Source organism: Rhamphochromis sp. 'chilingali' (assembly GCF_963969265.1).
Source record: "Rhamphochromis sp. 'chilingali' genome assembly, chromosome: 17".
NCBI lineage: Eukaryota > Metazoa > Chordata > Actinopteri > Cichliformes > Cichlidae > Rhamphochromis > Rhamphochromis sp. 'chilingali'.
In genome coordinates this window covers 16,976,276-17,002,165 of record NC_137944.1, presented here as the reverse complement: position 1 = coordinate 17,002,165, position 25,890 = coordinate 16,976,276, and the positions used below count along the sequence as shown (strand labels likewise).

At 41.5% G+C, this 25,890-nt stretch overlaps 2 protein-coding genes across 3 annotated transcripts in view; both read left to right on the top strand.

The window, feature by feature from the left end:
• cpne4b (copine IVb) overlaps positions 1 to 13,260 on the top strand; it is a 31,447-nt gene extending 18,187 nt beyond the window's left edge. For both annotated transcript variants that reach the window (XM_080862881.1, XM_080862880.1), the window contains exons 8-16: positions 1,125 to 1,223; positions 1,513 to 1,599; positions 5,191 to 5,250; positions 5,345 to 5,478; positions 5,723 to 5,777; positions 6,012 to 6,063; positions 6,647 to 6,780; positions 7,195 to 7,431; positions 12,302 to 13,260. In XM_080862881.1, coding sequence (XP_080719007.1) covers positions 1,125 to 1,223; positions 1,513 to 1,599; positions 5,191 to 5,250; positions 5,345 to 5,478; positions 5,723 to 5,777; positions 6,012 to 6,063; positions 6,647 to 6,780; positions 7,195 to 7,431; positions 12,302 to 12,433 — 990 coding nt within the window. In that variant the 3' untranslated portion in view covers positions 12,434 to 13,260. The remainder of the gene's footprint in view (positions 1 to 1,124; positions 1,224 to 1,512; positions 1,600 to 5,190; positions 5,251 to 5,344; positions 5,479 to 5,722; positions 5,778 to 6,011; positions 6,064 to 6,646; positions 6,781 to 7,194; positions 7,432 to 12,301) is intronic.
• A 1,399-nt stretch (positions 13,261 to 14,659) lies between these two features.
• On the top strand, positions 14,660 to 25,088 carry mrpl3 (mitochondrial ribosomal protein L3). Its single transcript, XM_080862503.1, has 10 exons — positions 14,660 to 14,873; positions 18,020 to 18,201; positions 18,296 to 18,387; positions 19,337 to 19,435; positions 21,278 to 21,377; positions 21,469 to 21,529; positions 21,776 to 21,887; positions 22,005 to 22,082; positions 22,211 to 22,288; positions 24,857 to 25,088. The coding sequence occupies exons 1-10, from the start codon at positions 14,797 to 14,799 to the stop codon at positions 25,004 to 25,006; spliced, it is 1,029 nt and encodes a 342-aa protein (XP_080718629.1). The 5' UTR covers positions 14,660 to 14,796; the 3' UTR covers positions 25,007 to 25,088.
• Positions 25,089 to 25,890: the final 802 nt, after the last annotated feature.

Sequence of the window (25,890 nt, the reverse complement as noted above, 5' to 3'; positions counted from 1 at the left end):
GAAAGGGCTCGCACGCGCACGCACGCCGTCGGCTATGGTTTCCAGGGCTACCTGTTTCGAACAGTCAGAGCTTTAGTGAGAAATGGCAGGGCAGAGATTTCTATTCAGACAAGTGCTTTCTTTTCACCAGACTCTTAACTGACCAATGCATAAATGCATAACCCTCCTCTGCAGTGTCTCGCCGTCTCTTCCTTTGTACTTGCAATCGGCAAGGAGCCCATTTCTCCACCTCTTTACTTTTCTTTCTGTCCTTTCGCTGGTCTCTCTCTCTCTCTCTTTGTCAAACAGTTAGTATTCAGTGAATGGAACAGAGCTTCTTAATTTTTTCATTACTCTCTAGCACAGCTCTCAGCAGTTTGAAGTGGAAGCAAGGCTGCAAAAGCGAGCGCTCGCTACCTCGCGCGCGCACAAATTACTTTCACAAACACAAACATGCATGCGGCCCGCAAACGATCACACACAAACATGCACGCACGCTTTAGGTGCGGACTGTGAACAGCTTAAGTGGGAGACAGGAAATTAGGGGATTACAGTGAGTCATTGTTTTTAATCAAGCATTGCTGGATTGCTTCTGATCGCTAGTTGCTGGGGTGACCTCATGCAAGGAGGTTATAATGCAAAACTGCACCGCTGAAGGACTCGTTCACAGGCATTAGAGCTTCACAAAAGACCCGAGTTTTTTCAGTCCGTGTTAACATGTGTCTCTATTGACAAACCTTTTTGAATATCATTGATTGCAGTGACTTTGCAGGACAGCCTACACATGAGAGCCTTGTGCCATCCTTTGAAATGAAAGGACTGAGTCTTTATGATGTGCTTAGCTTTGCCCCGCTGACCCTCACTTGATTGAGGCAATTTGTCTTGCTTACTAGCTCCCAAGAGCGAGTCAAACTATTATGTCGAAAAACACACACACAAGCGTAAAGCTGTCGCTTAAGCCGCGTACCTCTCAGCATCCTCAGATTAATATTTCACCGCTCCGTTGCCCCCCCCCACCAACACCGCCTTATCAATCATTCAGCATGGCATTTCCCTGCATGCCTGCGAGTGCCTGTGTGTGTTCGTTTAGGTAACGGTGTTGCAGCTGTGCTCTAAATGAGTGAACGTGTGTGTGTCTCTTCCAGTGCACAGTTTGGGACTGGGACTCCAATGGAAAACATGACTTCATCGGGGAGTTTCATACCACGTTTAAGGAGATGAGGGTAGAGCAGGAGGGCAAACAGGTGAGAAAATGCGCGCTCGAGCTCCTGCACATGCTCACACGAGAGGAATAAAACAAGTAATGTTTACTCACTGACTCAGGGCCATAAATTCATTTATGCACTGTGAGCCCATTTGCATCTCTGTCAGTGCTTTTATTCACATATCCAAAATAATCCTCATTTAAATAAAAGCAGAGCTCCTTTTTAATAGCTTCGCATCATTATGTAGCAAATACATAACGAGTCAAGCAAATTCCTTCTGTGCTCCCTTGATACCATCTGCATTAATTGTGTGTATCTGTGCGCCTAGATCCAATGGGAATGCATCAACCCTAAATATCAGATGAAGAAGAAGAATTACAGAAACTCTGGTGTTGTCATTCTCAACCACTGTAAGGTAAGGTAAAGCTTTTTCTGTCTGCGTTCCTTCTTTTTTGTGCAACAAATGGTTATTTTCATTGTTAATTTAAATCTCAACTGACTGTTTGGGGGATTAATTGTTTGACTTTTAAAGCATGAGATAACAGTGGAAAAAAAGACGTGCCTTCTAATTGCTACTTTTGTCCCATTAATATTCATAGACCTAAATACACTATTTTTTATAATTATATTAAACAGAGAAAAGAACGATAAATGCACAAACCTTATTATCATTGTGTTTCTGACTATAAATACATTTTATTTTGCTAGGAAAACGGGAAAAGTGAGGAGCAATTTATTGAAATTTGCAAATTTACGTGGAAATGCACATATAAAGCAAAAGCAGAGTTTGTGCTATTCAATATTTGACCATCTTTTTTTCCTTTAACACAGCCTGAACTCTCTTAGACAAGCTTTCTTGTAATTTCTTTAAATAGTCTTCAGGAATAGCTCTTCTTCTTCTTCTTGAAGGGCATTTCAAAGCTCTTCTTTGGATGTTGACTGCCTTTTATTCCGTTCTCTGTCAAGATGATCCCACACTGCTTCAGTAATGTTGAGGTCTGGGCACTGGAGGCCAGTTCATAACTGATGGTGCTTTATTGTGTGTTTCTACCCTTGTATCCTTTACTGCATTAGCAGTGTGTTTTGGATCATTGTCATGCTGAAAAATAAAACTGTTACCAATCAAATGTTTTGATGGCACTCTTCTGTGTTCATAATTCCTTGGATTTTGAGCCATGAAAGAGCCTCCTCCATGTTTTACAGAGGGTTGTAAACACTCACTGTTGTACCTCTCACCTGGCCTGATTACTTGAACTAAAACCTTCCAATCTGAATTCATCACTTGAACCTGTTGCCACTGATTTTCAATCTACTTCTTTTGTAATTTGGCATAACTCAGCCTTTTCACCCTATTTCGCTTCCTTAAGTTTCAGAATCAGAATCAGAATCAGAATACTTTATTGATCCCTGGGGGAAATTATTTTTTGTTACAGTGCTCCATTTTAAACCAACATTAAGACAAGACAGACAATACGCTAACTAAGAATAGTACAATTTATACATATATATACATACATACATACATAAGTCACTTATAAATAAATATTTGGAAAAGAAACATGTGTAGTTGTAGCAGCAAACAGTGTGTTAAGTGGATGCGTTGTACAGGGAGATGGCCACAGGCAGGAATGATTTCCTGTGTCGTTCAGTGGTGCTTTTCGGTAATCTCAGTCTCTCACTGAACGAGCTCCTGTGACTGACCAACATGTCATGGAGTGGGTGGGAGGTGTTATCCAACATTGTCTTTATCTTGGACAGCATCCGCCTCTCCGACACCACCTTGAGGGAGTCCAGCTCCATCCCCACAACATTGCTGGCCTTACGGATCAGTTTATTAAGTCTGTTGGCATCTGCGACCCTCAGCCTGCTCCCCCAGCATGCAACAGCATAGAGGATCGCACTGGCCACCACAGACTCATAGAAAATCCTCAGCATTTTCTGGCAGATGTTGAAGGACCTCAGTCGCCTCAAAAAATAGAGACGACTCTGGCCCTTCCTGTAAAGTGCTGTGGTGTTTTTAGCCCAGTCCAGTTTATTGTCAATGTGTACTCCAAGGTATTTATAGTCCTCCACAATGTCAACACTGACCCCCTGGATTGAAACAGGGGTCAAGTGTTTCCTGGTCTTCCTGAAGTCCACGATCAGTTCCTTGGTCTTTGCCACGTTGAGCTGCAGATGATTCTGCTCACACCACGTGACAAAGGAGTCGACCACAGCCCGGTACTCTGTCTCATCATCCCTGCTGATGCATCCAACCACCGCAGAGTCATCAGAAAACTTCTGAAGATGGCAGGTCTCTGTGCAGTGGCTGAAGTCTGTGGTGTAGAGGGTGAAGAGGAAGGGGGAGAGGACAGTCCCCTGTGGTGCCCCTGTGTTGCTAATCACCTTGTCAGACACACACTGTGGGAGACGTACATATTGTGGTCTTCCTGTCAGGTAATCAACAATCCAGGACACCAGAGAAGCATCCACCTGCATCGCTGCTAACTTATCACCCAGGAGGGTCGGCCTGATGGTGTTGAAAGCACTGGAAAAGTCAAAAAACATGACCCTCACAGTGCTCGCCGGCTGGTCCAGATGGGTGTAGACACGATTGAGCAGGTAGATGATGGCGTCCTCTGTTCCGAGACGAGGCTGATAAGCGAACTGAAGGGGATCCAGATGTGGTCTTACTATGGGTCGCAGCTGGTCCAGGATGAGCCTTTCCAGGGTCTTCATGATGTGGGAGGTCAGTGCCACGGGCCTGTAATCCTGGGGGCCACTGGGACGAGGCGTCTTTGGTACAGGGACGAGGCATGATGTCTTCCACATCACTGGGACCCTCTGCAGACTCAGACTCAGCATAAACAGTTTATGAAAGACTCCACACAGCTGGGGGGCACAGGTCTTGAGGACAAGGGGACTCACTCCGTCTGGTCCAGCAGACTTGCCTGAGTGAAGTCTCCTCATTTGCATCTCAACCTGGTATTGAGTGAAGGTGATGGGTGGGGGAGGGGTGTCAGGAATCTCACAGGAGGCAACATGTGAAGAGAGAGGCTGGCACAGTGGTGTGGCTCTGGATTCCAGGCTGACTGCAGGTGAGGTTGTGGGGGTGGGAGCAGACACTGTGGTGTCGAATCTATTGAAAAACAGATTCAACTCGTCGGCTCTATTCTCACCTCCCTCAGCTCCCCTGCTGTTGGTTGGCCTGAATCCAGTGATGGTCTTCATGCCCCTCCACACCTCTCTCATGCTGTTCTGCTGGAGTTTCCACTCCAGCTTCCTCCTGTAATTGTCCTTAGCCTCTCTGATCTTGTCCTTTAGTAACAAGTTTGGCTTCTTGGCAGTGATCCTTCCAGTTAGACCATTTCTGATGAGGTCTAAGTGAACATTAGATGGATCAACCACAGGGCCAGATGCATTTCTTGGGTCCTGGGTCAGGTCTTTGCTGGATTTTTTTCATACTTTTTAAAGACAAAAATTTTAGCTACTGTTCATATGCAGATTTTAATGCCTCTTTGAAAAGCCTGGAGAAGTGTGAGAGAAACACATAAGAAAATCTGGCTACTTGTAACAAAATATATAGTCATGACAGGTTTTGACTTTTGCACAGTACTGTAACTATACAGACAAATGTCATCGAAATTGCTATATTTGTATATAAAATGTATTTGTTTATTTTTTTAAATTATTTTCCCATTTAACAGCACTGACTGCATTATGTCCAATAATTTCTGTAGTGATCACCTGACTGTAGGTAGCACTTTCTGTCATAATCGGGCTGTCAGTTCATTAATATAGGGAAAGGGCCCATTACATATTTTTAATAAGAAGCTTCTAGTTCAATATAAATAAAAACAAACAAACAAACAAAAGAAATAACTGGAAAATGGGTGGGAAAAATGGAAAATAAATAAATGAATAAATAAAAATGGGTAAATCCGATGGAGAAATTACTAGAAAAGTAAATAAATAGTATTAGTAAACTAGTAATCAATAATATTATGGGTTCTTTTTTTCCTGACAGATTATTAAAATGTATTCCTTCCTGGATTACATCATGGGAGGCTGCCAGATTCAGTTCACAGTAAGTTCCCTCAAATGTAATCTCTTTAATGTTTACATCAATGTGCCTGTTTGTGTCCGTCCATGCTGTGTGAGCGTACATGTTTCCATCTCAGGTGGCGATAGATTTTACAGCATCCAATGGAGATCCTAGAAACAGCTGCTCCCTCCACTACATCCACCCCTACCAGCCCAATGAGTACCTCAAAGCACTGGTGGCTGTAGGAGAGATATGCCAAGACTATGACAGGTAGAATCCACTCCATCAATCATCGTTCCACCTAATGCTGACACAAGGGCACACATCCAAACACAGACACACTCTGGATTTTCCCTCTGAGAATCAAATCCTTCCACAAAAGTCAGCATGAAAAAAACCTCTTCCTTTGCTTTATGAGCCTTACAAAGCTTTTGTCCATTATTTTTACCCTTCTCTTTTTTCCTTATATTTATTTCTTTTTCCCAATGAAATATGTCTGTCTCTTTTTCTCCAGTGATAAGATGTTCCCTGCATTTGGATTTGGAGCTCTGATACCCCCTGACTTCAAGGTAGGACATTTGGGAGCATGCACATGTGTGCAAAAGCAAAGGGCAGAGTGGGTGGGGTGGGTCTGGAGAATTTATATTTAGATTTGAGATCTTTTTGGAGGCTCAGCTTGCTTTTGATCAACATGAAAGGGGAATACATCTGTCAACCTGTAAATTGGACTGAATGCATCGTGCTGAGTGTGAGTGGTGTGTTGTGGCAGTAAAAAGGCCTTGTCTTTTCTGCCCTGCCTGAAGGTTTCACACGATTTTGCTGTGAACTTTGATGAGGACAATCCTGAATGTGCAGGTGAGCTACCCACACCCTTCCCCTCCCCCAAACACGGACACAGAGACATACACACACTATTTCGCTTACTCAGGCTCGCGCAAACATTCGCATGCACAACCAAAGCAGTCCCCTGCATGCCTCTCATATCTCCCTTGCTGTCGGTCCCATATTCCACCCTTTATATTTTTCCCTGATTTTTTTTTACCCTGTTTTTGCTCCTCACAAATATGCACAGACATACGCACGCGTTCGAACACGCACGGACGCACACGCAGCTGGGAGGTTTGTCACTATGCTGCTGGAAGTATTTCAGGCTCGTGTACACAGAGAAAAACAACACTAATCTGTATGTGTGAAATGGGCTTCTGTGCTCCTCTCTTCACATAGCTGACGTTCCCGCCGTGACGGCGTGTGTGTGTGAGGATAATACGGGAATATTTTGCACAAAATGCTCGGTCACCTCACAGTGCGGTCACATACACAGACTCTGATTCATCTTAGCAGATGCTTTTACAAGTATGAGAACTTTTGGCTCTCCAGGGTCAGGCAATAAACAGAAAAATGGCAGCAAAAACAACCCACGTGTGTGTGTGTGTTGCAGGGATCCAAGGTGTGGTGGAGGCCTATCAAAATTGCCTCCCTAAGATCCAGCTGTACGGGCCCACCAACATCGCTCCAATCATTCAGAAAGTGGCCTCCTCTGCCTCAGAGGAAATGCACACCAAAGAAGCCATGGTGAGCGAGAGAAAGAGAAAGATGGAGAAAAAAACCAAACTCATTTGGTCTTGTTATTGTGTCTGTTGATGTTTGCACTGGCACACATGGAGAGAAGCAAAAGACAAATAGTAATAAAAAGACAAAAAGAAATTAAAGGATGAATCAAAAAAGAAAAAAAAGATGAATTGAAAAGAACTTGGAGCGATTGATATTAATTTAATTCTGGTCATAAATTTTAGAGCAGAAATTCGTCTCTGACTTAATGCCTACTGCTTCTCTCTGGTGGATTAAAATGAGTTTTATTCAAATTAGCCCCTGACAAGAAGCCATTTTTAAAACACAAATTTAATTGAACATGTATTCTTCATTTCTCCCCCTTCCACCCACAAATACCCCTCCTTCCCCTCACCCCCTTTACCTATGTCTCACCAGGAATACTTCATCCTGCTGATCCTGACGGACGGCGTCATCACTGACATGGCCGACACGCGAGAGGCCATCGTGCACGCCTCTCACCTGCCCATGTCTGTCATCATTGTTGGTGTGGGCAACGCAGACTTCACAGACATGCAGATCCTGGACGGCGACGACGGGATTCTGCGTTCGCCCAAGGGCGAGCCTGTCCTCCGCGACATCGTCCAGTTTGTCCCTTTCAAGGACTTTAAGCATGTAGGTGGTGGTTGAGAGGGTTTTGGTCAAAAAGCTCTGACTGGTTAATTTAGTACACAGGTGTCAAACTCCAGTCCTCGAGGACCGGTGTCCTCAAACCTTTACATGTGTCCCTGCTGCAGCACTCCTGAATAAAATTAGTAGGTCATTGGCAACTTGACTCCATGCTGAGGTGGCATGCAGTCAACCCTAGTCAAGTAAATTCAAATACATGTATAAATGTAAGTGTTTGGAAAATTGTACTGCTAAAAGGATTTTTATTGCACCATGTTCATTCACTCATGAGCTGATGTAACATGAATGAAATTGCTGAATTGCCACCTCAGCATGCAGTCAAGTTCTACAGTCTTGCTAATGAACTGCTAATTTTATTCAGGTGTGTTGCAGCAGGGACACGTGTAAAAGTTTGAGGACAACGAACCTCGAGGACTGGAGTTTGACGCCCCTGATTTAGCACATTAAAGCTTTCTCAGCAACATTAAAGCACTGGAAATTTAAGGAGGTTACTGACATGGAGGGAAGATGTTTTGATCACTACTAAAAAGGCTATAACATCCTCCTTTTGGTCAAAAAGCTCTGACTGGTTAATTTAGTACACAGGTGTCAAACTCCAGTGTACACAAGTATTTCAGGCTTGTGTACACGAGCCTGAAATACTTCCAGCAGCATAGTGACCTGTGTATCCCGACTATTTCAAGTCAAAACGGTTGCTTTGACGAGAGCCTATTTAAAGCACTGATGTTGATGTTTTTTTTAATTTGTTTTTGTTTTTGTTTTGTACATTGCGAGGTATACGGGTCAGTCAAGTCACATGCAGTATTAAATTAATGACTTGTAACAGTTTATTCTATAAAAGCTTTTAAGTTTAAACACATTTCAGTGGTGGCACGTCGATGTTTAGCGGTTTACCGCTCACCTCACAGCAAGAAGGTCCTGGCCTGGAATCCTGGGGCCTTTGTGTGGATTGTAGACATGTTCTCCTCACATCAGCATGGGTTTCCTCCCACAGTTCAAAGACATGCTTGGGGTTAGGCTAATTGGTGATTCTAAACTGGCTGTAGGTTGTTTGTCTCTGACTGTGCTGCAACAGACTGTGCTACCTGTCCAGGAAGTACACCCCTCTCACCCGATGACAGACTACAGCCCCTAGATTCCATCCAGGGAGTCTAGGGTTCAATACATTTCCAGTGCATTTAAATAATATATAATATAATATATATAATATGCTATCTAAAACTCAAAATTAAGTCTTTTAAGAAGATTTAAAAAATGTTGTTTAAACTCTGGCAGAATTTTCTTTTTAGCTGTTGAAATAATCAAATACATAAATATCTTCTACTGAATATGCGCATATTTGATGTGGCACATTTTTACACTGGATGCCCTTCCTCTCTTCCTAACCCTCCAAGGGATGTGTACCTCCTCTGGGTGTTAGATAAATGTGTTAACCTCTGCACTACAGTGCCACTCAGCATACGTAATTACCAAAAGTTTGCTGATGAGACAAGTAAAACTGTTTTGACCATCCAGTTTTATTGTTCTCAAATCCCAGGGTTCGCACAGTCTGGCATATTTCATCGAACACAGGATCGAACAGAAAGAAATGTCACTTATTTTTATTTTATTAGTTAATACATTTAATTAATTTATTGTTATAAATTCTATAAATTTTATTTAAACATATTAAGAGTGTGTATATATATGTATATATATATATATATATATACATATATATACTGAAATATGCATGTCACGTCACTGACCTACATATGCATGTTTTTAAAGTAGATATAAGTACTGAATTGGTCTCAAGACACATTAATACTAAAAGATTTGGATCATGGCAATAAAAAAAAACTGTTTGGGATATCACTAATTATCCCCACATGAAGACAAGCTTCAGAACCTCAGCAGCTGTGCCTCCTTCTGAATAAATTATAGTTAATAAACATTTCCACTTCATTCCAATGAAAATGAATTCAATTCATAGTTCTGTTATATTGCTGTATTCGATCTGACCAAAACAGACTTGAGACTCAAAAACAAATATACGGTAAATGGCAATTAATCTCAAATAGCATGCAGATTGCAACAGTAACTTTCAAATAAAATCAGACGTCTCTCCCACTTTATGTGGTTTAAAAAAGCGAGGGGATATAAAATTCTCATATTAAATTATATTTTATGTAGTATAATATGCAAAGGCAAGTGCAAACTGAGAAAGTACGACAAGTAACAAAATCGCACAATAATAAAATGTAATTTAAGACTAAACAAAACAAAAACACAATCAGAAGAACACAAATGTTGTGTATATATTTGTGAACACCAATTTCAGTGTTAGGTGTTGGGATTTTATTTGTACTCTGAATTTCTGTCTTGTGTGTGGGGGATATGATTACAGTATTCAGGGGATTGAAAGTGTGACTGTGTGGGCGTAACGTGCTCGGTTTGCTCGTCAGAATTCATCAACTATTGGCTATCGGCCCTCTCTGTGTGTTTTTATGTGCGTGTTTGTGTGTGTCTCTGTCTTGGCATTAATTTTGCCTGCCTTTGACCAGATGTGTTTGGCTGGGTTCGTTATGGTGAGCTTGATCTATGACAAGTCAGGAAATTAAACAATTACGCAGTAATAGAAAGGGAGGAAGGAGTAGGAACATGCCGCATGGACGCGTATGAAGACAGACAGAGACATACTGAGAGGAGAAGGAAGGGTGATGATGGGTGGAAGATGTGAGACAGCCCATGGGTGGTGGTGCTGGTGTTGGAAGGAGGTCAGCAGGAGACCGGAGCTAAAGACAAAAGGGAGCGAGGGAGTGTGTGACAGAGGTGGAGAGGTGATTTTCTGCTCTGTCGTTTCTTTTCAGAGGGGATTAGCAGGACGGAGCTGCTGGGTGACAGGCAGAGTGGGGGATAACAGGTAGATAGGAGCAGAGAGGAGAAAGCATGAGGCAGGGTGGAAATGAGAGGAGGAGGAGGAGGAAGGGTGAGGAGGTTGGGGTGGGAGCACTTTGATGATGCATTGTCTCGGGGAATTATGTGAGACGGAGTACGACAGACTCTCTGACTTTGAGGATTCTGAAGTGTGAGTGCTGTGGCAGTATGTGTGTGTGCCCGTGTGTAACAATGTGTGTTAATACATGTGCTGGAGGAAAGGATAAGGATTTCTTTTCATTCTTTCTTCAGTAATATACACGACTATTGTATATTTTACACATTTTTAAAAGACTTAGTCAACTATCTATTCTTGTCATTCTTTATTAAGCATCTTTTTAATCTTTTTAATTTAGGGATTCACTTAATTAGACACAACCATGTAACTGTTGGTTAACACGAATATCTAATCGGCCAATCACATAGCAGCAACCCAATGCATTTACGCATGTAAACATGGTCAAGACAGCTTGCTGAAGTTCAAACTGAGCATCAGAATGTGGGGAAAAAAGGTGACTTTGAACCTGGCAAGGTTGTTGGTGCCAGACAGGCTGGTCTGAGTATTTTGGAAACTGCTCATCTTCTGGGGTTTACTTGCACAGCGATCTCTAGGGTTTACAGAGAATAGTCTGAAAAAGAGAAAATATTCAGAACGGCCACAATGCTTTGAGCCGAGATGAACGTAACTTAAATAAGCACTTGTTACAGAACAGATCTGCAGAAGAACGGTGTTCATTTTGATTTAGTTTTATTCATATTCTTTTGAGTATTAAGCTATTTAGTTTGAGTCATAATTTAGTCTATTTTTCTTATAGTCTTAGTCTAGTTTTAGTCAACTAAATATCATATGGTTATTGTAGACTAACTCTAAAGTGGATTCAGTTGACTAAAATATAAAGTGTAAAAGTTTGTCATGCTGTTGCTGTGAAAGTTGCTCCACACGGTTTACAAAGCGTCTTATTTTCCTTGACATTAAATGCATAATACCGACTGTGCACCATTTAAATACCGAAGCCTGCCTGGTCTCCAGTAGAGCACCTTTGGGATGTGGTGCAACAGGATATTTGTATCATGGATGTATAACCCACAAATCTGCAGTAACTGTTTCATGTCAATACAGACCAAAATGTCTGAAGAATGTTTTCAGCACCTTGTTGAGGCCACGCCATTGAGAATTAAGACAATTCTGAAGGAAAAATGGGGTTTCAACCCAGTACTAGCACAATGTACCTAATGAAGTGGAATTAAGAGTGTATATGTTGAGCAGTAAGTAAAAAGGTCAAATAGAGATTTAAAAGCGCTGTCAGTAGCTGACATGTCATGAACTACTCACCAAATCCCTTCGTATAACCATCTAATCCCCACTTTGAATTTGGAGAAAATAAGATGATGACAGTCACGGTTTGACTTTTATGACTTTTACAGCAGGCATCTTCACAGCTCACATTAATTTAATAATGTCAAGTAAGTGAATTTGGCTTTGTTTGAAAATGTATTTCCACTCATATTTTTAAAGTGCTTCTCAGGAAGTTGCCACAGACTTTTGTCAGCCGACCCAAATTTTAAAAAGAAGTAATTAAATCACAACATTGGAACAACTGGACTGTTTTCCACTGGTGTACTTAGCAAGGTCTAATGCAAATAGTTGCTTATTGTTGCAGCCTACTGAGTGCTTTTGTACAGGATGTGATGTACTTGCCTCTTAGGCGTTTTACAGCATGGATGCAGAAAATATAAACCAGGCCAGGGTGTAACGGAACATAAAGGTGAGAAGGGATGTTTTGAGGTTTTCAGATGAGCTCGTCTGGTCACATCAGTCTCACTGGTCTAAACCTTTGTCAGCATCAAACTCAGCAGCATCCTCGACTCAGGCATGCGTGGTGTTACTGGTGTATTAGTGACCTGTCTCCTCTTGTGTCTCTGTTTGTTTTTCCAGGCCTCCCCTGCTGCCCTCGCTAAGAGTGTTTTGGCAGAAGTCCCTAACCAGGTGGTAGATTACTACAACGCGAAAGGAATTAAACCCAAGTGCATGTCAGATTATGAGTCCACAAGAACCTTCAGCCCCTGACAATGGACTGAGTGCACACATACATACAATTACATATACATGTATGAATCCTATATCTACATTTAAGTACTGTATAAAACGTATACATGTCCAAAAGCACAAGCACACACATACGCAAACAAACATGTACACAAAACAATACTACATACAGTAGACTAGCTCAGAGAATTAGCTCGTTCTGGTGATACAAATTGAACTACTCTATTGGTGACTATTGCATGTTTGGCCACAGTGGCATCACCTGGGAAATTAACTGCTGTATTATCTACTGTACAATAAAAAAGGTATTTATAGAAATAAGAACAGTCTTCTGAAACAGCATGCATATGCAGACCTTAGCTCACTGGGGGAAAGAATGACACTCTTACCTTATTTAGATAACTAGCAAGTGCATAGACCAAACTATCTGTCAGCATAGAACCTAATATGTGAGATGCATAACCCGAAATGCTTAGAATTAGCATTGCAAATGTTATTTATAGGATTGATAGCATTTCTGTTTGTGTACTGCATAAATGCATGCATTATTCAGCTCCTGTTAATTCCCCTTTTCTAGTAGTTGCTTGCTAGTTATGAAATAAAGTATCTTGTCATTTGTGTGAGATTTGGGGTTGTCTTTGGTGTTTGGGGTTCTTTTCTACAGATTTGTTTGACATTTTGCTAAATGGAATGAACAACTGAATAATTGTAATAATTTCTTAATAACCTTCTTACATTGTAAAGAGTTTTGGGAGGATAGAAACGCTTGTGTGGTAGATACTCATCTGTGAGCTGAAAATGTTTTTTTCTTCTGTATTCTGCATGTTGATTATAATAAAGACCCTTTGGTTTTCTCATTTTAGTGTGATCTTTTATGACGGGATGTCTTCCTTATAGTGACAAAAAACAAGAACATATTGTGTAAATGTCAAATACTATGTAACAGTTCTGATAACCCCTGCCAAAGATCTGGATTTATAATAAAATCCACATGGCCAGCCGTGTTATTAAATTAGCTCGTACTCCACAACAGCTCCAAATGCCACACACTTTTCACACACTGCTAAAAACCATCAGCCCACAGACACCTACACTGACATGCCTGCCTTTCCTTCACTCGTTCCTAGACAGACATTAAAATGCTAGAATAAATTATTTCACTAATCTCCATACAGTTTAATTAATGCGAGCCAAAGTTGGGCTGTCCTAAGAGGACACTCCAAGCGTGCCTCGGGCTCTGGTAGTCAGATCTGTATTCAGCTCATGAACCTTTAATATCTCTTTCCCTATCATAGATAAGCCCCATCAGAAGAGACCAGAAATATCAGCTTCACAGCATAGGAGTCACATAAAAACTTCTTTTTTCCTTGGCATTTTGCCTGTCTGTTAGACTTCCAGTGAAGTAAGACAGGAAATCTGGAAAAGACAGCACGGGAATGACAAACAGCAGCGGTTCAGCTCCGCTCTTAACCAGGGAGTCTGCAGCCATGGACAATCAACAACAACTGTGGTATTGGCTTCTGAAAGTAACCACTTAAAAATGTCTAGTCTAGTACTTTAGCTGACCTGAATTATAACAAGTAGCAATACTGCTACTACTACTACTAATAATAATAATAATTATAATAATAATAATAATAATTATTATTATTATTATTATTTGATATTTTTGCACTTCACTGAACATCAACATTTAAATGAAAACTAGACAAAACCTGCTAGCATAACTGAACAACTATGTAAGGTGAAAGTGAAATTTAGCATTTAAAAAAAAATATCTTTATTATTATTATTTTGTCCTGTGTTCATGTTCATTCTTCAACAGGTGGGATATTAAAGAGATATCCACATATCAGTGAATCAGTAATTATCCATCCATTCATTTCCTTCATAGTCCTCATCTATATCACACATTGGTTTGGTTTTGGTTTCATGACTATCAACTTCAAGCCTATCTCAGCTGTCAGACTGCGAGAGGCGGGCTACACTCTGGACAGTTAGTCAAGGATAAATAATTATGATCCAATAATAAATACAGTATATAAATGGCACTGTATGGTTACTTTAGCTACTTTAACATAACTTTTAATTTTACTTGAAGCCTGAATACTTGTTTTTTCCACTTGCCACCCAAATAAAATAAATAAATAACAATTAATCTGGATACGCCCCTGTTTATTGTGTTATCCCGTTAGGATGGCTGCCATGAGCGGAACCTTTGCCCTGAGCACCGGTTCTACGGAGCTGTTATGATTGAGCACCGGAAGTATGCAGGGTGACATTTACACAGAAAACTAAGGCGTGTATGAGAGTCCTCAGTGAAGGCTTGTCATCCTTCTGTAGGTTTAATTCTATATGTATAAGTGTGTAGTTTAGAGAGCGCAATGGCCGCGTCGACCTGCCGGTTTCTTTTTCTTCTGCGGGGTACTCGTGTCATCCCTCCTCGTGCAACAGCAGAACGGTAAGGATGCTAACGGGCTAGCCATGCTAACATAAGCTGCAGTTTGAAGCTTGGACACCACAGGGTGACATTGCTGTTTAATTTTGCAATTTCATAAGCTTTAAGCTTAATATCTCGAGTTTGTCTCTTTAAAATAGTAACGTAATAAACCGCCTCTGTTCCTAGTAGAGGAATGAGATTTATCATCTCCTGTCGTTTCTGAGATTCCCCCGTTTGATCTAACATACTGTTTGACTTTCACTTAATGGTTTATAAAGTAGTCTTTTCCCATCTTTAATGCTCTACATGACATGCTTGATAATGAGCGGTTGTTATAGAGAGCATAAAATTACTCCACAGTCCCAGCCAGTACAGTAACATATTCATCAACATTGTAAGGCAAGGCAAGTTTATTTGTATAGCACAATTCAGCAACAAGGTGATTCAAAGTGTTTTACGGAGACATTAGAAACAAAAACAAATAAAAAGCATGATTTAAAATTGATTAAAACAAGCTAACTAACTAACTAATTAACAAACAAACAAACAAACAAAACAGTATATAAAATCAAAACAGATAAAATCAGAACAATAGATAAAATCAGTAGTTAAAATGTTAGTTTTGTAGTTGTAAAAACACTAAATTCACTCTCTGTATGAAGTTAAAGTATTAATATCCTCAGTATTTTACTTTTGTGATGCTCCTGTAGCGCCTTTTTGCTCATGTTGAGCACTCAATGCGTTTCATATTACAAATAATATTCACCCAGTCACACAAGCATTCAGACAGCGATTTTTTCTAACACACACACACACACACACACACACACACACACACACACACACACAACGTAGAATATGTATGACATCCATACTTAAGGACCTCCTCACCACCTCTGCCACAACTGCCATAACTGCCATCACCTGAAATTAAACCCCAATAAACAGAAACATGTCAATAGAGACACCTGCCTACTTTACAGAGCAGGGAATTTCTAGGTAATACAGCTATTGTACTGTTTGTTTGTTTGTTTTTGTTTTTTTGTGATATCTTGGTATTCGTTCCTCCTTATGTGCCAGAGGAATAAAGTAATCTTATTTATAGATAAATATCAAGAGTCTGGTTATTTAGCAGTGGTTAACAAAGATGTCTGATACCAACCTTTGTTTGAAATATTATATTTAATACCAAAAAGCAAAGTTTAAGGAAATATCAACATTTCCTTTATTCTGTATGATGCTATAAGCCTCTTCATTTTGCTTTTGTCCTTTTTTCCTATGAAAGTGCAGGTTTCAAGAAGACCTTCTGTAAAAATATACCTTTTTTGATTAATAGCTATGTTATGTGATTGCTGAATTTGGGAACAAAAGTCTTTTATGACTGTTAGAGACAGATTTCATCATTACAGTTGCACATTAACCTGTAACACTGCAGATCAGGAATATTGATGTCCCTCTGCAGGCAGGCAAGAATACTTTGAACTAACAACGAGCCAACAGGCTTCACTCAGTCCCATGTGACACTTGATATTCTCAAACTGTCTATGTAAATGTCCGGACCTGTTTGTTAATGCATCAGCAAGGACACTGCAATGACCCGACTCACTGCAGCAGCAGACTGATGAGTGTTTTTTGTTGTGTTTTTTTTAGCTAAGTAAACTAAAATTGATGAGTAGTTTGAGATCTGAAGCAGTGAGGCAAATTTCAGTGTAGATTATCCAGTGGTGCTTTAAGGATTTTCAGTGCATTAATGTGGATCTATTGTGGACCTATTTCTATCAGAGAAGCTTTGAATGAATCATTGTTTTGTATGTACTGGGCTTTGGTGCTGTCCCAGTTCATCCATTGTCAGAAGCAAGTCATTTAGTTCTTTTTTCCTTAAACCAGCTTTCTTCTTGTTGGCTGCAGCTCATAAACAGAAAGTCTGAGCAGAAGACAGGTGGACATTTTTTTTCTGCCACTAAAAGTTTTTTATTTTTTTTTAGCATTCATAAGTCAGAGTTTGGGGTTTTCCAAAAATTTCAGCTTATTAATGCAAACCTCTGAGGAAATAACTTGAAATCTTGAGTTATCAAGTTGAAATTTTGAGATAGTGATTCAGAAATTAAACTGAAACTTAAAATGATTTTTCAGTGGCATAGGGTGGGACGTTTATGCTCAGAGTTAGTGCTGATTGCCTGAGATGACTTTATTAGGGATATGTGCTATTGCTGAAATCGTACAGGGCCAAGTGTGGGGAAAATTGAGTGTTTAGGGCAATCTGAAGCCTGAGGGTCTTTTTTCCTTACAGGGATTACTTGTATATCTTGTCGCGTCTCATGGTTTGAGACTCATGGATGTTGAGTCTCAAACCATGAGATGCACCTGGCCGATCATGGTTTGAGACTCAACGTCAAGAAGATCAAGTACATGGAAGCTTGTCCCCAAACTGATGGCACCATTAACATCGACGGGGAAGACCTGAAGAAGGCCGACCGATTCAAGTACTTGGGATCGATGATCAGTGGCGACGGGGATATTCTTCCAGACGTGCAAGCTGGGGTCAATGCCGCATGGATGAAGTGGCGTCAAGTGACAGATGTGCTATGCAACCGTCGAATGCCAGACCATCTCAAGGTGAAGATTTACAAGACTGTAGTCTGCCCAGTTGCCCTGTATGGATGGTGTCAAGGCCTCGCGCATTGGGACCAAGTCATGAATGAAGACGTCAGAAAGCGGCTCGGCATCGCACCAATCATGGAGAAAATGCACAAGGCACAGCTACGGTGGTACGGACACGTATTACGCTCAGGCGACAGCTCAGTGGCAAAAACTGCAATGAGGCTTGAGCCCGGTGGCCAGCGACCCCGTGGCAGGCCGAAGAACTGGTGGATGGATAGAATAAAGGAAGACGCCCTCGGTCGTGCCAAATGGAGACGGATTTGCCGCAAAGCGGACCCTGCCATGCGGGACAAACGCTAGAAGGAAGAGGATTACTTGTAGATCTTGTCATTTAAAGCTTAATACAGTTACTGCTTAATATGAGCATACACCAACATAACAGTATTAAAATGATTATTTTCTTGCTATTTTAAAATATTTGGCTGTGGTAATGTTGTTAGGAAGCAAGTGTGTCTGACCATTGTTGTTCTAACTGTGGGCGTTACATGGCTTGTTTTCTCTTTCAGTCCTGCCCTGCTGGTTGGTTGTATCAGGACAGTGAAAACCACAACATGGTTTGAGGAAAACCTAACAGAGGACAACCAGGAGTACATGAGGAAGAGCATGGCAGAGGAATACAGACGGCAAACGGCTGAAAAGCTCAACCCACTCAAAGACGAGCCGTGGCCTCGAGATGAGTGGACAGAAGGTGGGTGCAACCATTAGTTAGAGCCGTGTTCGTTATGGTTCTCGTTTCCATCCACTTGGCAACTTCAGCACGTTTTCCTCTGTTCTCTCACCAGGGAGCCGAAGAGTCGGGTTAGTTGCTGTGAAGTTGGGGATGGTGCCTGTCTGGACGAAAACAGGCGAAAGACATGTAGTCACCATGTTACAGGTATCACACTTCCGCTGTGGCTTAGCTTTGATCCATAATAGCTGCAGATAGTCTTCAGGTGTTCAGGAGTGATAACGGGCATTTATGTTTATTATGTATGTGTGAACTTAATGAATTGGATTATTCAATATAGTGGAGAGAAAGAATAGCAAAGTTAGGACTCAAAATCTCACCTTCAGACTTTGATGTTACATTTAAGCTCGTCCTCTTTTACAGCAAGATGTGAGGAGCAGATACTAAATGTTTGCTTTATTCAGACCACGTTTTATTCCCATCGATTTATCTGTCATTAAAGTAAACTGAAGCGACCACTGGCTGCTTGTGCTCATTTTGCTCTTTATTGATCACGACTTGCATTTTACTTTCAGTGAAATGTCAGTGGTAACAGTTGGACAGATATTTGAATTTTGTCATCGCCTCTCTTTAATATGAGATTCAAGGCAATCAAGAAACTCATATCCCCATCTGCTGACTCACAGTCACAGTTAGTCATTTTCTCTTCAGCTGAAATGTTAATGGTCTACACAAAAAAAGAGAAGATGACAAGTTGAATATTGAAATTACTCCCACCACTTTAGCTTTTGGGTTCATGTTTTTATCTGAACTGAAGCTGAAGGCTCGTCATAACAAATGGAATGAGAGCAGGAGGGCAGGTTAAAATGGTGGGTTTTAAAAGAAGTTATGAAACTTTAACGTGGTGTATGTCCTTCATCAGTTGTGCAGATATCGCACACACTGTACAATGTGCATAATGATGCAAAGTTGTTGTTACAGTAATGTATCTTGATGAATTTATCTCTTTGCTGATTGTTATTATTATATTGCACCAGACTCTTCCACCATCTATTTCTATCATCGTTCATCACGACTGTGGCCCTGGCTCTTATTAGATTAAGTACAGCGGCAGCGCTGTCTACCTGATTGATAATGCAGCATCTATTTTCTCCAGGTGCAGGATTGTCACATAATAAAGTACCTGTCCAAAGAAGAATACGATGGACACTCTGCTGCTCTCATTGTAGGAGGAAAAAATGTGTCCCCATTCCACGTAAGTAGAAGTGTGGTTGAATTTGTGCATTTGACAGCGCTTCACGCTGGTTATGCTTTCGGAGAACAATCCTGCAAAGGTGGCCACTGGCCTTTAAAAACGGCAATTCATGTTAAGTGTTTCGTACTTTTCACAAAGCATATTTTTTTCATTCTGTCAAGCTGTGGTGAGTGTTCACACGAGGCCTGAGCTGGTGATAAAGTGTTGAGTTTGTACTGAATTGCAACACCAGCCTCTGCTGCCAAACACTTTATCCTGTCAAAGTGTTGAGTGTCCACGACTGAACGATGTGTGCCACATGCAGCTGACTCACGAGTTGAAAACATCGCTCAGCCATACTGTACAGACCTAACGCGTATTTGTTAGTTCTCGCTATATTTCATCAGTGCGACAGCTTTATGGATGCATAACTTTGTCATCTCCTTCCCCCCCAAATGGAAATGAATTGGTAATTTCATATGGAAATTCCAGTTAACAATCAATGATTGTATTTTGCACCCATCAAACACATTATTAATAAACAAGATGGGTGTAAATGAGTGACATCACTCACCTCATTACTATGCAGTGTTCTGCTGGGGAGAGAACGCTAAACTTTGCTTTAGACTGTGTGTTGACACTTCCGGATGTGTTGCCATCATGGCATAAAGAGGACACACAGCAGGGATTTTCATGGTGATTCATTTCTTAGTCGACTAAACAAGGAAACATGTAGACTAACAGACTAGTTTAAAGGTAAGAAACGCTGAAAAGTATGACGCATTACAAATGACGCATTGTTTTACGATTCATGACAGCCATCTCAATCGAAGTTAAAATCTTCCATCCATAATTTCTTCCGCTTATCCCGTGGCAGCAACCTAAACAGAGAGCCCAGACCTCCATCTCCCCAGCCACATCTTCCAGCTTATCCGGGGTAACACCAATGCCCCCTAGTTACTCCAGTGTGTCCTGGGTCTACCGTGTGGCCTTCTCCCCATAGGACCTGCCTCCTTTCGATGTGGAGGAGCAGCTATACTTGAGTTCCTCCTAAATAACTGCACTCTTCACTCTATATCAGACAGTTTTCAACAATGATGTCGGGGCTGCAGCTACATGTGGTTGAAGATGGCTGCATAACATCAATTAAACTGTTAACAATTAAATTAAATGACAATTATGTCTGGTAACAACTAGTGTAATAAACTTTAAGGCCCCATGACTGCTCTCAGAAGTCAATAATACGATTAATTGAAAAGCAAGACAGCATCACTGGCTGATAAACATATACTGCCTCCTACAAAACAGGTTTAAAAAGAATCTCCTCTTAAGGAGGATTTTGGCTTTAAAATGCTCGAAATGTTCCTTCTTTTAAATGAAAAACAAAGGAACAAGTGCGAATACATTAGGGTGTCATTTATTTTTCTGGGCCTCAGTACATGCTCAATGGGCCGGTGTCAGGATTTCACTTGTCCAGCGTGAAGTTGTTTTTGAATCCTTTTCACACAGCCACATCACTCTTTATTCAGAAGCAGAGTTTGTTGGAGTGAGAGGCTTTGGCAGACGGATTTTCAGTCAACAGAAGGGGGGAGAGGGAGAGAGTTTAGAGTGACTGGAGGCGCTAAGATGAGAGCGAGCCGAGTGAAAGCAAATGTCAAAGACTCTCAGTGCCAAGTGTGTGTGCGTACGCTTGTTAGAGTGCGTTTTGTGTGCGAGTGTGTTTGGCTCCCATACAGTCATAACAGGCCCGTGGTTAATTTGAAAACGCTAAAGTCCAGCTGCTTCTTACTGCATTTACTTCTTTTAACACCTTATTTCCTTGCTTCTTATTTTTCTCTTGCACTCCGTCACTATGCCTGACAGAGGTCTGAAAAACAAATGGAGGTATTCAGGAACGCAGGAGTGCCTCCAAAGCAGAAAGTCACTGCCTTTAAAGTCTCCGACAGTGCCATCATCAAGCCAGGTATGAAATGACATTGAATTTTGCAAAGAAAGATCACTTATTAGGTTTTTGTGCGTGATTGGTAATGCAGGCTTGTTTGTTGCATGTTCAGGCACTCCTCTGTATGCAGCACATTTCCGTCCTGGCCAGTATGTGGACGTCACGGGCAAATCGTAAGTTATGTTCTGCCAGCTCCTCATTGGCGCTCCTCTGCTTGGCTCCTGTTCCTGCTTCTTACCCTTTCCCAGCGTCACGTTTTGAAGAGAGTTCAGTTTTTGACTTTACAAGAAATTCCATGTCTGTCCTTTTTTCTTTCCTTTTTTAAATATTGTTACCTTCTGGAGAAACATGTCAACATAAAAGTAATCTGGAAATCTGAGCGTGTGTAAATAAACTTTGTGGTGCGTGTTTGTTTGTAGAATCGGTAAGGGTTTTCAAGGTGTAATGAAGAGATGGGGATTTAAAGGTCAACCAGCCACCCACGGCCAAACCAAAACTCATCGCAGACCGGGAGCTTCTGGACCAGGAGGGGTTAGACAAACACACACACACACGCTTGTTACGATGTTCATCCATGCCAAACGTGAACATTTGGTTCCCCAAAATCCATTAATATGAACATGTGTGATATTCATCGTCTGCTTCCAGGATCCAGCTAAAGTTTTCAAAGGGAAGAAGATGCCCGGCCAAATGGGCAACAGCTACATCACTGCTTATGGACTGAAGGTACACACACACACACACACGCACGCGCACACATAAACTTAAAGAGCCTTAGTTTTAAACTTGGTTGTCCTTGCCTGCAATTTCAGCTCAATATTCTTTCATCTGCCTCTTCTCTATCCCGCTTCCAGATATGGAGGGTCAATACCAAGTACAATGTGCTGTACGTTAACGGCTCTGTCCCCGGGCACAAGAACTGCTTACTGAAGGTAAATATAATCATACACAGTCAAAGTGGAGTGTGAAGTCGAAGGTCAACCCCAGCATGCTTAGTGTTCATACAGAGACAAGTGACCTTGCACCTGTAAAACACCGTCACACCTGCAAGACGGTGTGATCAGTCTTCATCGACGCAGTGCTGGATCAGCTGTGTGTGTGTGTGTGTGTGTGTGTGTGTGTGTGTGTGTGTGTGTGTGTGTGTGTGTGTGTGTGTGTGTGTTGTGGGGGAATGGGAGCATGCTCCTTAACGATGTTAGGATTACCCAAAGCATCCATCTCCATACTCAGCATGTTGTGCTTTGTGTGTGTGTGTATTGCTGAAACATAGATGCAGGCTATTATTTGTTTTGCAGACAAGCGATAATGAATACAAATGCGTGTTGCATTTCACCCAGCTCAGCTGTGTGCAACACAAACACACGCCTGGATTCATTATAGATTATACAGCCCCAAAGGACACACATGCAGGTTATTAATGCTTGTTCATTGTTTTTTTTTAATCATTCAGAGGGGCCCTAATGTCCCTTTGTACATGAGGACCAGTCATGGTTTATTAATTTAAATTAAATCTGGCTGCAATTAATGATAATTTTTATTATTGGTTTCAGTGCTGACTGTTTGATTAATCACTTAGGACACTGGTTTCTATGTTGGGGTCAGGAGAGTAGGGGGTGGAGGGATGGAAAGGTGCTGTCAAAAGGTTTTGTGGCTGCTGGAAATTTTAAATTTTGGCAACTGCAAAGTGCTGTGAGCATTTCAGCATTCCTGTTCACTCCGAGGAAATCCCATTCTGACCACCTGCATGAGTTCATCTGCGGCCAGACTATCAATGCAGACTTCCAAGCTGGGGTGTGTGAGGACAACATCTGCCCATTCACATTGCATTGAAAAGTTTTTGTCCACATCTGCACAATCAGTGCTCACCACCTACTGTACTTTGTAGATCTGGATCCCCATGATTGTCCTTTTTACCAAAACAGTTTTAAAGTGAAACTTTTATGTAACACACTTAAGGGAGATCCAGTGTGTAAAAACCATGCACAGGTGAATGTGGAGTAGGAGACTGACAAATGTTTTGGTGCATCGCCAGCTGTGATGCAAATGTCTGCTGGTCTGTGGTGGTGAAGACAGCTGAGCTTAAAAGTGAAGCTGTGATTTACCGGTCAGTCTGTGTTTCCACTCTCACCAAACGCCGTGACCTCTAGTTAGTGACAGAAAGAATGAGATCACGAATACAAGCGATAAAAACAAGTTTCCTTCAAAGGGTTGCTTTGAAGAGCCGATATTGAGCCAGTGGAGGTGATTCAGGGATCTTACTAGAATACTTCCTGAATGCCTCCTAAACGAGGTATTTCGGGCTTGTACTACAGGGAGGGAGTTTTGTGGCAAACGCAGGACACACTGGAGAGATTTTATTTCTCAGCTGGCTTGGAAATCACTCACTGTACCACCAGATGAGATGGAAGAGGTGACGGAGGAAGAGTGGGTTTCTTGATGGATGGATGCAGTTGGAATGCGACTAGAAGTGATGTGAAGGTGCACAATGACGTGATCTTAAAGGGGAGATCAAGGCATAGTTTTAGATTTTTATGGGCACAGGTGCCGAAGTCTGTGATTGCAATTCGTACATCTGTATACACACTGTGTTTCAGGGTTCAGTGAGACTGATGGTAAACACTAAATAGAACAACTAGTCAGTCAGAAATAATTCCAAGCGTGATTTATTTAATGCTCCTCGTGGAGCAAATTGTTTTCAAGCAGAGTACACGACCGACCGCCAATTATAAATGACTAAAGGAGGTAATTTGTACGGCGGTGTATTAGCTCCAGTCTAGGTGAAATTTTAAAAAAAAAAGGTTGAAGAGCCAGGGGAGAAAAGTTATGTTCTGAGGAACAACAATGAATTTAAAGCTAGTAATACATTCGGCCCGATATTTTCAGAGTAAAAAAGCATGGAAGGACACTGCCATGAGCTGAGATGATGGCGTTTGTGTATGAGTTACTGATGTTTCGATGATCATCTGTGAAAGCTTGTGCATTCTGGTAGCGTGGTGTTTACTTGCATAAAGTAAAAAAAACCAGGAGGATACAAAAAAACTGGCCATCTTTAAAAACGAGGAAGAGACTTTGAAACTAGCGATTATTGATCTAGAATGGAGACCCATTCGATAACTACATGGCTTATTACTCTCCTCAAATGCTTTCATTTTACGGGACTAGTTTTGAAAGTTTCGGGAGAAGCTGCCATGTTGGTTTCATTTAAAGATCAAGGAGCAGACAGCCCACGCGAGGCATTTGTCCAGTCTGTCTTTGCATGGTTTCAGGAGGCTGGAGGAGAAGATAAGAGACTCTAAATCACGTATCAGATACCGTCGTGCAGCTCGTCCATCACACTAAAAAGCTGCTCGATCGCTCACAAAACAAAACACCTCACTGCACGTGTAACGTTATCTTCAGTAGCCTGACTTTTGCTTTTTTATATATATTTATATTTTTGCTTCATAAATAAGTTTTTAGTCACTAAGAAAATTAAGTAGCGGTGTTTCTATGTGTTCCAGGTAAGAGACACTGTGCTACCGAGCAGAAGGTCCACCCTGCTCAACCCTCCTTTTCCGACCTACTTCACAGAAGAGGACGGTGACCTGGACGAAGACCTGTACGACGAAGACTTGTTCGTTCACACAGAGCCATCGTTAACACTGACCTGACCTCTCACACACACAACTGTTTCACACAAACCTGCTAACTGTACCTTGATCCTGTAATAAAAGAGTATTTCCTTGTATTCTCTCCAGCCTTGTCTTTGTGTGTGTGTGTGAGTGTGTGTGAGAGAGAGAGATGCGCTGGCACAAAGAATGTCTGTCTGATCCAAACAGTTATTACATCTCTCTTGGTTTTTTTCTCCTCTCAGAAACCATGGTAACTGTAGGAGTGATGATGTCACTAGAGGATCCCCAAGTAGAGAGAGGGAGAGAAATGGGGAGGAAAAAAAGACAATGAAACAAAAACAAGGGAGAAGTGAGGCAGGCCTGCTGGAGAACTGTGCAATATCTATGCAGAGGAGGAGGGAGGGATGGAAATGAGTGTGTGAAACAGTGAGGGGAATACAGACGGGAGGCAAGGAATAGGCTGGTATGGGAGAAGTAATGAATTGGGTATAAAGCAGGGAAGCAAATACAAAGGAGTTTTATTTTTGTTTTGGTTTTTTTAGGTGGGGATGAGCCAGTGAAGGAGTGGAGGGCAGCTAAAGGTGGCAGAGAGGGAGAGGCAGGGATGAAGGCTAACAAAGGTTGACATTTGTGCATAAGAGGATAAATGAGGACATTAATGTTGCAGGAGGAACTGCTGGGTGCTTAAGCCTGTGCTTGTGTGTTTGTGTTCAGCAGTATTTAAATGAGGCAGACTGTTTGTGGGTTAACGGAGCTCCTTAGGCACAGTGTGGACGCCTCTTTTTGTGGGTAGCAAGTTATCAGATGAAAATCATGTCCTCCTAACTGTTTGACTGTTGTTTAGTGTGTATCTTCAGAGGCCTGTAGTCCTTCTCTGCTCCATATCTGCCATGTAATTGACAACAGCAGAAAAAAACCAAAAC